Source organism: Seriola lalandi, unplaced genomic scaffold (assembly GCF_002814215.2).
Source record: "Seriola lalandi dorsalis isolate HSWRI2012SDOR001 ecotype SW California unplaced genomic scaffold, Sedor1 jcf7180002054932, whole genome shotgun sequence".
Classification (NCBI taxonomy): Eukaryota; Metazoa; Chordata; class Actinopteri; order Carangiformes; family Carangidae; genus Seriola; species Seriola lalandi.
The window spans coordinates 66,577-78,022 of NW_019525484.1; the positions used below are offsets into that span (position 1 = coordinate 66,577).

The 11,446-nt window shown below is 40.3% G+C and overlaps 1 protein-coding gene and 1 long non-coding RNA gene across 4 annotated transcripts in view; one reads left to right on the forward strand and one right to left on the reverse strand.

Annotated features, from left to right (window-relative positions):
• Positions 1-2,258: 2,258 nt before the first annotated feature.
• On the reverse strand, positions 2,259-8,116 carry eif6 (eukaryotic translation initiation factor 6). Of its 2 annotated transcripts, none has more exons than XM_023393263.1 (7): positions 8,035-8,116; positions 7,617-7,756; positions 6,732-6,817; positions 6,364-6,539; positions 4,796-4,972; positions 4,126-4,310; positions 2,259-3,414 (listed from the first exon to the last, which is right to left on the reverse strand). In XM_023393263.1, the coding sequence occupies exons 2-7, from the start codon at positions 7,721-7,723 to the stop codon at positions 3,405-3,407; spliced, it is 741 nt and encodes a 246-aa protein (XP_023249031.1). In that variant the 5' UTR covers positions 7,724-7,756; positions 8,035-8,116; the 3' UTR covers positions 2,259-3,404. The 2 variants fall into 2 exon arrangements, with proteins under 2 accessions (XP_023249031.1, XP_023249032.1); XM_023393264.2 differs by having other exon boundaries at positions 7,945-8,091.
• Positions 8,117-10,461: 2,345 nt separating this feature from the next.
• The window catches only part of LOC147817607 (uncharacterized), a 6,419-nt gene continuing 5,434 nt past the window's right edge, over positions 10,462-11,446 (forward strand). The window contains exon 1 of one of the 2 annotated variants that reach the window (XR_015436224.1): positions 10,462-10,740. This is a non-coding gene — a long non-coding RNA (uncharacterized LOC147817607). The remainder of the gene's footprint in view (positions 10,741-11,446) is intronic. The other variant, XR_015436223.1, reaches the window with a different exon arrangement.

An 11,446-nucleotide genomic window follows, 5' to 3' on the forward strand; every position in this document is an offset into this window, starting at 1 on the left:
TAAAGCTACTGTGATGTACTAAACGTGGCCACTCGCTGCTACAGCTGTTATTCACAGACTGATGTTAATGTCGTTTTGCCCCATAAGCACAATACACCTTAGTATCACTACTCACCTGTCTTCCTGCACAAGCCCCCACCTCCACCTCCACCTCCACCTCCACCTCCACTACATTTAACCACATTTAACGTGACAAACAAGCAGTCAGGTTTGAATGGAAACACCGGGGGGGGGAGATGCTCTCTGATCCAGCAGTTTTGATTCTGGCTCTTGCTTTTTCACGCTCCGTCATGTTTTCTTAAAGTCGAATTTACAAATTAAAACACTAATTTAGGAAATGAACATTTTTAGAAAGCAAGCTGTTGGTTCGGAGCGGCAGCGCAGGAGGCGGACGCTGACTCCACAGTGGTGAACGAGGGGTCACAGGCACTAACAATGGGGATGATTACAGAACAGGATGCTTTTATTTTGACACACTGTGCGACACACTGTGTTTTTCTCTTTGGCAGGCAGCGAAACGCCAATAAAATTATTCCGTTTTGTGTATTGAGCAGAGCTGACGCAGCCCGCGCTGTGAAGCCAGGATGTAATCAGACCTCCGGTAAAACTTCTCAGACCCCGGTTTAATATCTTTTCTCCACTGTGAGGCCGACGTCTCCTCCCGGCCTCGCGTCACAGAGCTTGTAAGATCGCCGCGTGTGTCATGGTAGCATAGAGTCGAGCATTAGACATAATAAAATGTATTTAATGTAGGAAATGAATGAGCTTCTTTTGCACATAAATTAATACAAATATAAACAAGAGTTGGCATAGAGGTTTGTTTTTAGAAATTACTGTATCTATATAATAATTCTCTCTTCTTTTTGTATCTGCTCCTCTTCTGTAGAGCGCTGCTGCTCTTTATCTGTACGTTTGTCTGCCTTTGTTTAATAAGACTTTATAGACGAAAAAAAGGTTATGATGCACTACAAATGTTGCATGTTTTTTTTTTTATTATAAATGTATATTGATTTTACGCTATAGATATAATTGTATTGTTTTATTTAGAAAAAAAAATAAAAGTCTTTTTAGATGTTTCCCAAACCAAAAACTGAAAATAAGTGTATGTGTATGTTTGAAACAAACGAAAAAAACGTGTGCGTATAAACGATCATATAATCGAGCTGTATTACAAAGTGTGTTTTCTTTAGGCTTTCTGATATTGTCACTGTTTGGAGGGGTGTACATAGATGCATTGCTACAACCTTATTCAAAGCATTTGCCAATAAATAAAAAAAAAAAAGTTGCCTTTAAACAGTTTTTCTTGTCTGTTTTGTTAAACCATGTCATGTATTTGCCAGTAGATGACAGTAAAGACCAGCAGGAGTCAACGATGTGGTTCCCACAGAGGACGGAGAAGGATTCACATCCTTCACTCGACCACCGACACATCAATGCAAAAAGTACAGAAGTAAAATGTCATGTGACTGATATTGATTACTGTATGTGACATTATCAGATCATAAATCCTGAGTCATCGATGCGTCAGCAGCATCTTCTTGTTGTAGCTGCTATAACTACTTAATATACAGTCTAATGGGTCACCAGATGAATCTGAGGGGTCATTAATTTATAAATTATGATACATGAATTTGTATTTATTTATCGTTTGTACTTATTTTATGAAATAATGGTTAATTTCACCTCTTGGGTCCTTGAGCATTTAACGACTCAGACGACTGAAACATAACGAGGGGCCTCAACCTGACAAGACTTTTATTTTATTATCTTATCATTTCTTAAATTAAATATCTATTGAATAAATGTAATTTTGTACAGAGTGCAATATTTATCTCAAAATTATAAAGCAGAACAAAATGTAAATACACAAGCCATGTAAAGCACCTCAAACACCTCACCTGAGTGGATGTATTTAACTTTCCATCACTGCTCCTTAGTTATTCAACCAAGACTTCTCTCGCTCCTGTAGTGAGCTGCAACTCATGATTAGTTTCATTAGCAAGTGATCTTTTAATTTCATATTATCTGCTGTAAATCTACATACACATAAACCTGATTATATTATATATATATATTTGCAAATTCCATATTTGAATGCGTGAAAACACAGTTATGTCAACTAATGTTTTTGTTTTCAATGTTTTCTCAGTCGCCCACTTTCTTCCATGTCACAAATGACAAAGAATCAATCAATCAATCAATCAATGAATCCACTTATTGGATTTTCAGGACACGTCCAAAGAAAAACACAGAGCAGATAAAAAGAGGGAGATTTATTTAATTTTACAAGACAGACGAGACGTATCGTTCGTTAAGAAACGAGCCGTGTTAAAAGAGTCCAGCAGGCAGAAACACTGAAGTCTGTCTCACTTCTTACAGTCGGGAGGAAAAACATCCACCTGTCGCTTTTCACTGTCTGTTGTGTAAACGTTACATACAAGACGACCGACGCTGATATCTCTCTGCCTGTGTTTATCCACCACACCGTCAGTTTTCTGGACATTAAATCATTAAGATCAGTTACCACCTTCAATATCAGCCCTACTTCTCTTCTTTTTTCTCTCTGACTAAAGCGACAGTGAGTTTTTCATTCTTCAAGCCTCAGATGAAAGTTGATATCTGGGATGGTGATACCGTTTGTTTGGCAGTGAGGTGTGTGTGTGTGTAGGTGTGTGTGTTGATGGGAATCCCTCACTGACTTCTTTTAAGTGACAAAAACAACTGCCTGCTGGGGAACTGTCACCCAATCAGAGTTACCCCGACATGAGGAGGAGGTGATTCTGTCAAGGCGACTGTCAGTTTCCCATCAGTGCTGAGGAAAACAGGCAGAACACCGACTCCCACCGACAGACTTTAGACACATTTTTAATGAGACAGGCACAAAAAGTAATTTGATTTTTAACTCACTTTTGTTTTTTCCAAACTGGGAGAAAATGTTAAATCTTTATTTTTTTCCTTTTCTTCCTGTTTGGGTTTAAAAGATTCACGATTGACACAACATGCGTGTGAATAGAGTTTCAGGTGAGTCATTCACAACTCTCTGAACATCAGCCTCTGCTTTGACTTAACTACCAATTATCTCAACCTGTCCCAGTCCAAATAAAAAAGGTGAGGTGCTGCATGTGAAGCTGAACCTGTTTAACCTGCTGATGAGTTCCTTGTAGAGAGCTGATATGGAAGAATGACTGAGGTCACGAGAGCGAAGGTTTTTTTTAGAAAGATTAAACCGAATGATGCCTCTGCAGCTGCAGGAGCTGGGACTTCTGATTGAGACTGAACCGTGTTGTGTGGAAGGAGGAGTTTTAAGTTGAGTGCCGAGGTCCAGACGCCCGGTGGCTTCACCCCATGAGAGACCAGGTGAACCGCAGCAGAGCTCCTCGACGGCAGCGAACCGCGGACGTGGCCTACGCCATGCTGATGGGGGGAAAAACAGAGAGAGGAACAACATTTAATGGCTTCCTGCTGCTGAAACTCTGTTATTTTCAGACTGAACAGGAGAATGGGGAGTGGGGGAGAACAGCTGGGAGATGTTCTTCAAAATGAATCGATCTTAGCTGCTGAGAGGAAACACAAAAATACACCAGTGCTGCCGTTTCATGTGGAAACACATGAACTGCCATTCTTCAGGAAACTAAACTAACCTGATGTTAACACAATTTTACAAACGCTAGAATTACCGCCTCGTGGTTTTACACCTCCACCAACCAGCCACGTCGTAGGAAACATGGTCACAATCTCTCCTGTCTCTGAATTACAGCGTTGAATAAAGGCCAGGAGTGTTTTTCCACAACATTATGTCAAAGTCAGGTTGACCTTTGACCTTTTATCCTATTTATTTTGATCCTTTTTATACATTTCATCCTGTTAGACATCTGTGTTGAGTTATGGCCAAAAACATGTTTTATGAGTCCAAATGTTTGTGCCACACATATTGTTTGGTGTGATCAGTTTGCATTTTCACTGCAGAAAAAAGAAGCTGACCTTTGACCTTTCAGATATAAAACATCATCACTTCATTTTATTCTTAGAAATTTGTGGTAAATTGTGTCATAATTGGCGTTTGAATTCTTGAGTTATGGCTGTCTGTGTGTGTGTGTGTGTGTGTGTATGTGCACGCGTCTTCACCTGTCAATCAGCGAGTCCCTCATGCTGGTGGCGATGGCCGAGGGCTGCGCTGCGTCGCTCAGTCTGAAGACGCTCTCGATGACGGACAGCTCCGTGCTGGTCGTGTCCAGGCCGCAGAACGCGCACCAGTCGTTGACCACCATCCCCGCCGCGATCACCTCGCTGCCCCGGTTCACTGTGCCGGCCTGAACAGGAAGTCAGCGTCATTAACGCTCGGTGGATTTTACTCGTTGAGCCACTGCAGCAGCACTGAGGCTGCTGGATGGACTCGTTATGAAAACTGCTTCACACACTCTCTCTTGTTCTCAGACGGTGACGAATGAGATCATACATCATGCATGATGACGGACACTGAGCGGCTCTCAGGAGTCGGACTGACGTTAAGATCTACATGATTAAATTCTCACCTGTGACGTTAATGAGACTTAATAAGAGCAAACTTATTTCTCACCGGTGAGATGTTCGTCCTGAAGAGGTCGCTGTGTCATTTCTAATCTGAAGGAAAAACTACAAACTTCTCTTTCACTTTAAACCTCTCTGCTCTGACTCGACCGTCTCAGGATTGTGAAATCTACGATGTTTAAACTATTCCAACTTGTTTTTGGCATTTTCAACAGACTAAATGTACCAGAGGCACAATCGAGAGTGAGGGAAGGAGGACGACACTCACCACCAGAGGGACTTGGAGCAGAGACGACAGCTCGTCCTGGTCTTCTATGGACGTCTTCGGGTGGACCAGGCCTCCCTGGTTGCTGAATGCGCAGTAGGAGCCGACCAGGACGTGCTCCGCTACCGTCTGACGGAAAACCTCCACCTTCAGAGTGTCTGCGAGGATCTCCTCCGTCTCCTGAGCAGAGGGAGGGAAACACAGCGCGTTTTTAAAGAGATGTGTTTATTCTGCCACGTGTCACTGAGATCTTGTCTGAACTTTTTATGATTATTTCTCGTGATATTACAAAAGAAAAATGTATTTGATGTTAATCCTGTTGATACAGTTTGTACCTGCCAACACTGATGACGCTCAGCTGTCGGTCTGGTTTTATCCTGAAATCACGACCTCTGACCTTCTACAACTAATGAGACTGAAGTTCTGGTAATTACTTCTTATTTCAAACAGCATCAGATCCCTCCCTCGATTTGCTCCTGATCAATAACTCAACTTCAATCAGCACATCAAGAGTCTCGTTCCTCTTCCTCTCACTCACATTATTACAGTTTTGCGTGGAGTTGGTGCAGATCACAGCAGCAGAGGTTTCTACCTCACCCCTCGCTCCCTGTTTGTTTTAAAATTCATGTTTAAGATTTTATTGATTATGTTCAGATCCCTGGACGGTTTTGGCTCTGCTTCACATCAGATCCTTTAACTCCTTATTCTGCACAAAGCCGCCTCAGATCTGACGTCCACGTGTCGTTAAACAGTCCCACGGTCCAGACTGAAGATAGGGAGGATTATGTTTTCACTGTTTTAGCTCCAGCGCTGTGGAACAAAGGCCCCCTTCAGTTTTAGATCAGCTGAGCCAGTGACACATTTTAAAACCTTGCCAGTAAAACATAATGCTTTTTTTTTTTTTTTAATTCAACTTTTTAAATTTCATTTTGGTCAGACATTGTTTCTATAGGTTGTTTCACGTCTTCATGTTTAGCCATCTCCTCAAATCCTTTTTGTGTTTAAAAGATGGTGAATTATAATCCTCCTTTTGCCAGACAATACAGGAAAGTGTATTTACTCACTAATTATTTCATTTATAAATTGTCAAATGCCCTTCACTTAGCACCAGAGGCTAAACTGTCAAGTGTTTAGCCAAAAAGCCACGAATACAGAGTTCATGATTTGTGAAGATGAAACCTGCAAATGTTTGATATGTCACTTGATCAATGACTAAAACATTGATTCAATTTTCAAATTTTTTTTTTTTTTTTTTTAAAGTATATTTTTTGGGCTTTTATGCCTTTAATGGACAGCACAGTGGAGAGTGACAGGAAACGGGGAGGCAGAGAGAGGGGGAACGACATGCAGCGAAAGGCCGTCCGACGCGGGACTCGAACCGGGGCCGACTGCAGCCTCTACACATGGGGCGCCCCCCCAAACCACCACGCCACACGACGCCCGCAATTTTCAAATTTTGCGTCAACAGATTATTTTTAGCAAAGTCATAAGTTAATTAAGTGCATGTGGATAGACACAACAGTCAGCTGATGTAAAGAGGAAGTGTGTGTGTGTGTGTGTGTGTGTCTCACCCTGTCGAGGTCAGGGTGGACCAGCGCTACGTAGTCGTTGCAGGCGATGACGTTGCCGAGGGCGGAGAGCCTCTCCTCCACTCTCTGGATCCTCACTGTGTCTGGCAGACAGTTTCTGATGTGCTGCAGCTCCTGGTCTGTCGTGTTGTTGGGCACCAAGAGTCCGTGACGGTTTCCTGGTCACATGACAAAACAAGACACCACATGAGCGACACAAACCTGTCGGTGGAGGTGAAGCTTTTGTTTCGGTTTGGTCTGTTGTACTGATGAAGATACCAAAAGATGCGTGTGGAGAACAAATTAAGGAGCCAGAAATAGCAGACGTGTGTGTGTGTGTGTGTGTGTGTGTATTCCAGAGCATTACTCACCCACACACATCCTCCCTATGATGCGACAACCTGCTACGGACGCGTGAACCACCGGGATGGTTTCTGACAGTTCCCCTTCAAACACACTGCGGTCACACAAACAACAGTCCGTCACTGAAGCTGACGGCGGCTCAGTTTACACATTAATTAATCATGTTCTACCTTATATGTGTGTGTTAGTCTGTGTATGAAGGACATGTTCATTTTTCTGATTTATTTTTTTATGAGCTTTGACATGACAGTGTCTCTCTACAGCAAAATATAGATACTCTCTTGTAACTGAGGTGTCAGACACTAAGGAAAAGTTGGACTTTGAATATTTTCTCAACTGACGATAATAGACAGATTAAAAGAAAAGTTTTACACCAACAAAGCCCATAAATAACATAAAACTTGCAGTAATTGTTGAATCCTGATTCTAAGAGGAACTCAAACAGCTTGTATCCCTTTATTCTCTATATTAACAGTTCAGATTAAAATTTAATGTACATGTTAAAGTCTCCAAACTCATCTATCAGATGAATTACAGCCTGTATTTCCCAAACCTTTAATAACCATGATTTCTGACCAGTGAGTTTACACCTGTTGTTCCACGTGGGTGTGTGTTCTGCTTATTTAGTAAGGTTCAGCAGAGCGGGAGAAACCTGCTGGTGGAAATCTGAATTTTGGATAAATTATAAATCACATTAAATTAAAGCTAAGATCAATCTTTATTTCTCCTGTGTGTCTTTGGTTATTCATGTCAGTGAGACACAGATTAGCCACAGGTTCAGGTCTGATCTCTGAACTGGTACATAACAATGTTTGCCTGAACAGAGCTCCCGTGGACTGTCTAAATCAAATGCACGTTACTTGACACGTGTGTTAAAAAGGTGAAACTTTCACCTGTAGAAGTTCTCGGAGCCTCCGATCGCCACGAGACAGTAGGTGTTGGTGAGTTTGGCGAAGCAGCCGATCTCGTTGTTTTTCTCAAAAGACGCTCTGACAGCCATGATGGCGAAGAAGAGGAGACTTCACTGCTGATCCTGAAACAGACAGAAATAAAAAATAAAAACTCAGCTTTTACCTCAGGACACGAGCTGCCGCTTATCACATCACACGAAGAGCTCGTTCGTCAATTTATTTACGAGGTGAACACAGCTAACTGGCTAAATAACTAGCTAACCGGTTCTCCGTTCAGCTAGCTGCCAGAGGAGAGAAAACGTTAACACACGTTTCACCGACGGGCAGCTTCAACCGAACTCACGGTGACGGTAGCTTGTTAATAAAATCCCGAGACTGTGAAAAGACGTAAAAAAATTACCGGAGAAAAGTTTCTGTGGCCTCTAAACGTGCGTGGTGGTTCCCTTCGACCCCACGTGTTCACTTCCGCTTCAGTGTTAACGGGGTGACGTAAGGACGTAACCTACGTCATAAAGCATTTTTTTTTTACAGACATAATTTAAGGACAAAAACAATCAATCCGGTAATACAACAGCGCATAAAAACCATCATTTAAATGAAATAAGTAAAACAAGTGAAAATAAAATGAATTAAAATGTGAAAATAAAAATTCCTTTAACGAAAGGGAAAAAAAGGACAAAACGTTTGTTTTTCTTGTATTTAAATATGAACTGATGTGTCACTTAGACTGTTTTGAAACCTCTGATTCAAAACCTTCTCATTAAAACTCTAAAACTTTGAACGTAACTTAATTCAATATTATTTATTCATCTTTTTACTTATTTATTCTCTTTTAATGTACCTAACCTATTTAATATATAGTCCTTGTTTCTAAACCACTGACTCTAAATGTTACCTGTTTAACTTTGCCAAATAAAGTTGCTTTAAAAAACAGTTATAATTTAATTCCCTGGCTCTTTGTTTCCATATTATTTACATAATAAACACAATCATAAACACGTGCATGCTGTTGTAATAGTTTTAATTATTTATCTTGTTTTAGATTCATGCTTATGAATGATTACTTTCATGCCTTGTTTTTACTGTAAAGCACTTTATGAATAAAGTAATTACATATTATGTTTTATGTAATTTCGGCGCATGTAGTCCTGCAGCTTTGAGAACTGCCATCCCTGAAAACTTTTCTCAAAAAAATCAGACAAACCCTTTTAAATCCCACAATTTCCAACCTTCATTGACAATTCTATATAAAAAATGTTGAGATTTTTGTCCTGTATCGCCCAGTTTGGGTCTCATTCAGTTATATTTAACTTTTTTTGAGGAAATCCCCCCTAGGCACAGAAAGGGTCGTCCAAAGCTCCCATGTTAAACTGAGCTATAAAGCTCTTGCCCTCAACAGAGGGGAGTTTTTAAACTGTGATAAAACATTAACCGTAAACTGTAGATACACATAAAACATATCATTCTCTTTATTGAAGCCTTAGGACGGCCACAATGAGGTGATCTTTCCAATAGGACTTGTAGTGTGTTGATGTGTGGTTCTTTGCGTCATTTTGGCCAGTCCTGACAACTTTAAATGGCTGTTTGAAGGTTACATTTTGGCAGACACAAACACCATCTCCACTTTATAGATATTAACTGTGTCTCAATGTGGTAAGACAACATTTTTGGAGGCTCTATGGTAGACAGCTCTACTGCCACACACAGCAATACACACACACACACACACACACATTGACAGACACACACAAGTGCAGTTGCTGCCCAAACGTTCACACAACTGACTGTGATTAGCTAATCAGACTGATTAACTATTGTCCATGTTGTTCTGTTCTAGCAGGAGAAATCACAGTAGCTTTATTGCAGATCAGCTTCTGTTAGGGAATGTACATGTGTGTATACATGTCTTGCTATGCTTATGGGGACAAATTTAGGTTGGAAACCATCATTGTGAGGTCACTTTGGCCAGTCCTCACAGTTTCAAAGAGCTTTTTGAGGGACACCTGCAGTGACTGAGGTCAGAGTCAGGATAATTCTCTACAACATGAATGAAACTCAAAGTAACATTTCTGTAGAGATTGAAACGTGTGTGATGGATACGCACCAAGCAGCAGGCACATTCAAAATTTCTTCAGGAATTTTCTAGTTATTATTACTTTCCATCACTGAGTGCAAGAGTGCTGGAATAAATATCATACACTGTAAAGAAATGAAAACGGTGAAATGACTGGCAGCAGTGGCTGCCAAACAAAAACCAAAAGTAAAATATACTAATTCAAATAACAATAAATTATATTATCAATAAAACGTTTCATTAATATTTCTACAGCAAAAAAAATGTTATTTTACAGATTTTTCCTAAATTATTATAATCAAACACCATCAATAAAGTGACAATACTGAAGCTTCTGCAGAGAAACTTTCTCCTAATAATAAAAGTAAGTGTCAATCAATTAAATATTAACACGTAAATTGTAAAGTAAACCTTTTGTTTTGGAAGACAAAGTAAAAAATACTGTGTAAAACAGATTAAAATCATCTCAAACTTAAACTTGCAGTATTTGTGTTAACATTTAATCTTTAAGTATGTAAAGTAATGTTAAAACCTGTAGCAGCACAATCCAAATACAATATTTAATGATTCAGATTCAGATCAATTTTCTTACATTTCTCATAAAATATAATATACTGAAGAAATGCAAATTAAATGGTTCAGTCTCTGTATGAAAGAACATCTGTAATATTCTCTCTGTATATATAATAAACTTCAGAGAGACGACAGTGATCACGGGGCTCAGATGAACAACAGGTGTTTTTGGGGGCGTGTCTGTTTGATTGATATGCCTGGTGTGCAATGATTGATCAGATGACGCGGCAGGCCGGGAGGTCGATCACCGGAGGGGAGCTTGGGTCGTGAGTGCATCGTATTGAATCAGTTGTGTTAAATTTCTGTTATTTTTCTTAATATTTGTCGGCGGAGGAGGAATTTTGCACTGACAGTTTTACTGTTAGTTCTTTAGTTTTAATGAGTTTTCGGTTCACAGTAATTATGGCTCGTTCTTCGGCACTAACAGACTGGAGAGACGCTGATAAACTGTTTCTTTCGGTGAGTAAATGTTTATTTTCTTTAACGTCCTACAGTTTTAACGTGTAAGATGCTCATAAAAACGACAGCGTGTTTTCCTACGTGTTTTGACCGGAGAACAGGAGACAGTTAACATCCAAATTAATATTAGAGTTAATGTGAATCACAGATGCACTTTGCTAACCTAGCTAGCTAGCTAGCTGATTACTTAGTGTTTGCTATGGTAACCGTACCTTGTCCCAAACATGCAAACATTTGCAGGACAAGGAGAAATATAGTTGAACAATTAACTCACTCTCACACAGTGTATAATAGAACATTATCTTGGCATTATCTAGGCATTATGGCAGGGTGCACGATTTCTCCATTGGCATTCACAATGGCGATGGAGGTAATCATTAGAGCTTCTAAGTGGGTGCAGCGAGGATGGAAAGTTAGGATTTGTCCAGTGGAAGTAGGATGTAGAGGATTTGTAGGAAGGTCTGTTGTCTCTTTGGTAAGGGAGTTAGGAGCACAGCTTAATCCGGCGGGGGAGAGTTTAGCTCAAAAAGGCATCTCTCATTGACTCTACCTCCCTCATTCAAAATGGCCGCCACTTTCTCCAACTGTTTAGGGGAGTTTGTTTGCTGAATCTGCTAGTGTGTTTTGTCAGAGTTGATGATGGTGTTGTTTGTGGTAGCATAGGCAAGATAAAGAAAATAGTGGTGGTGTGAGGAGCAGTGATGGC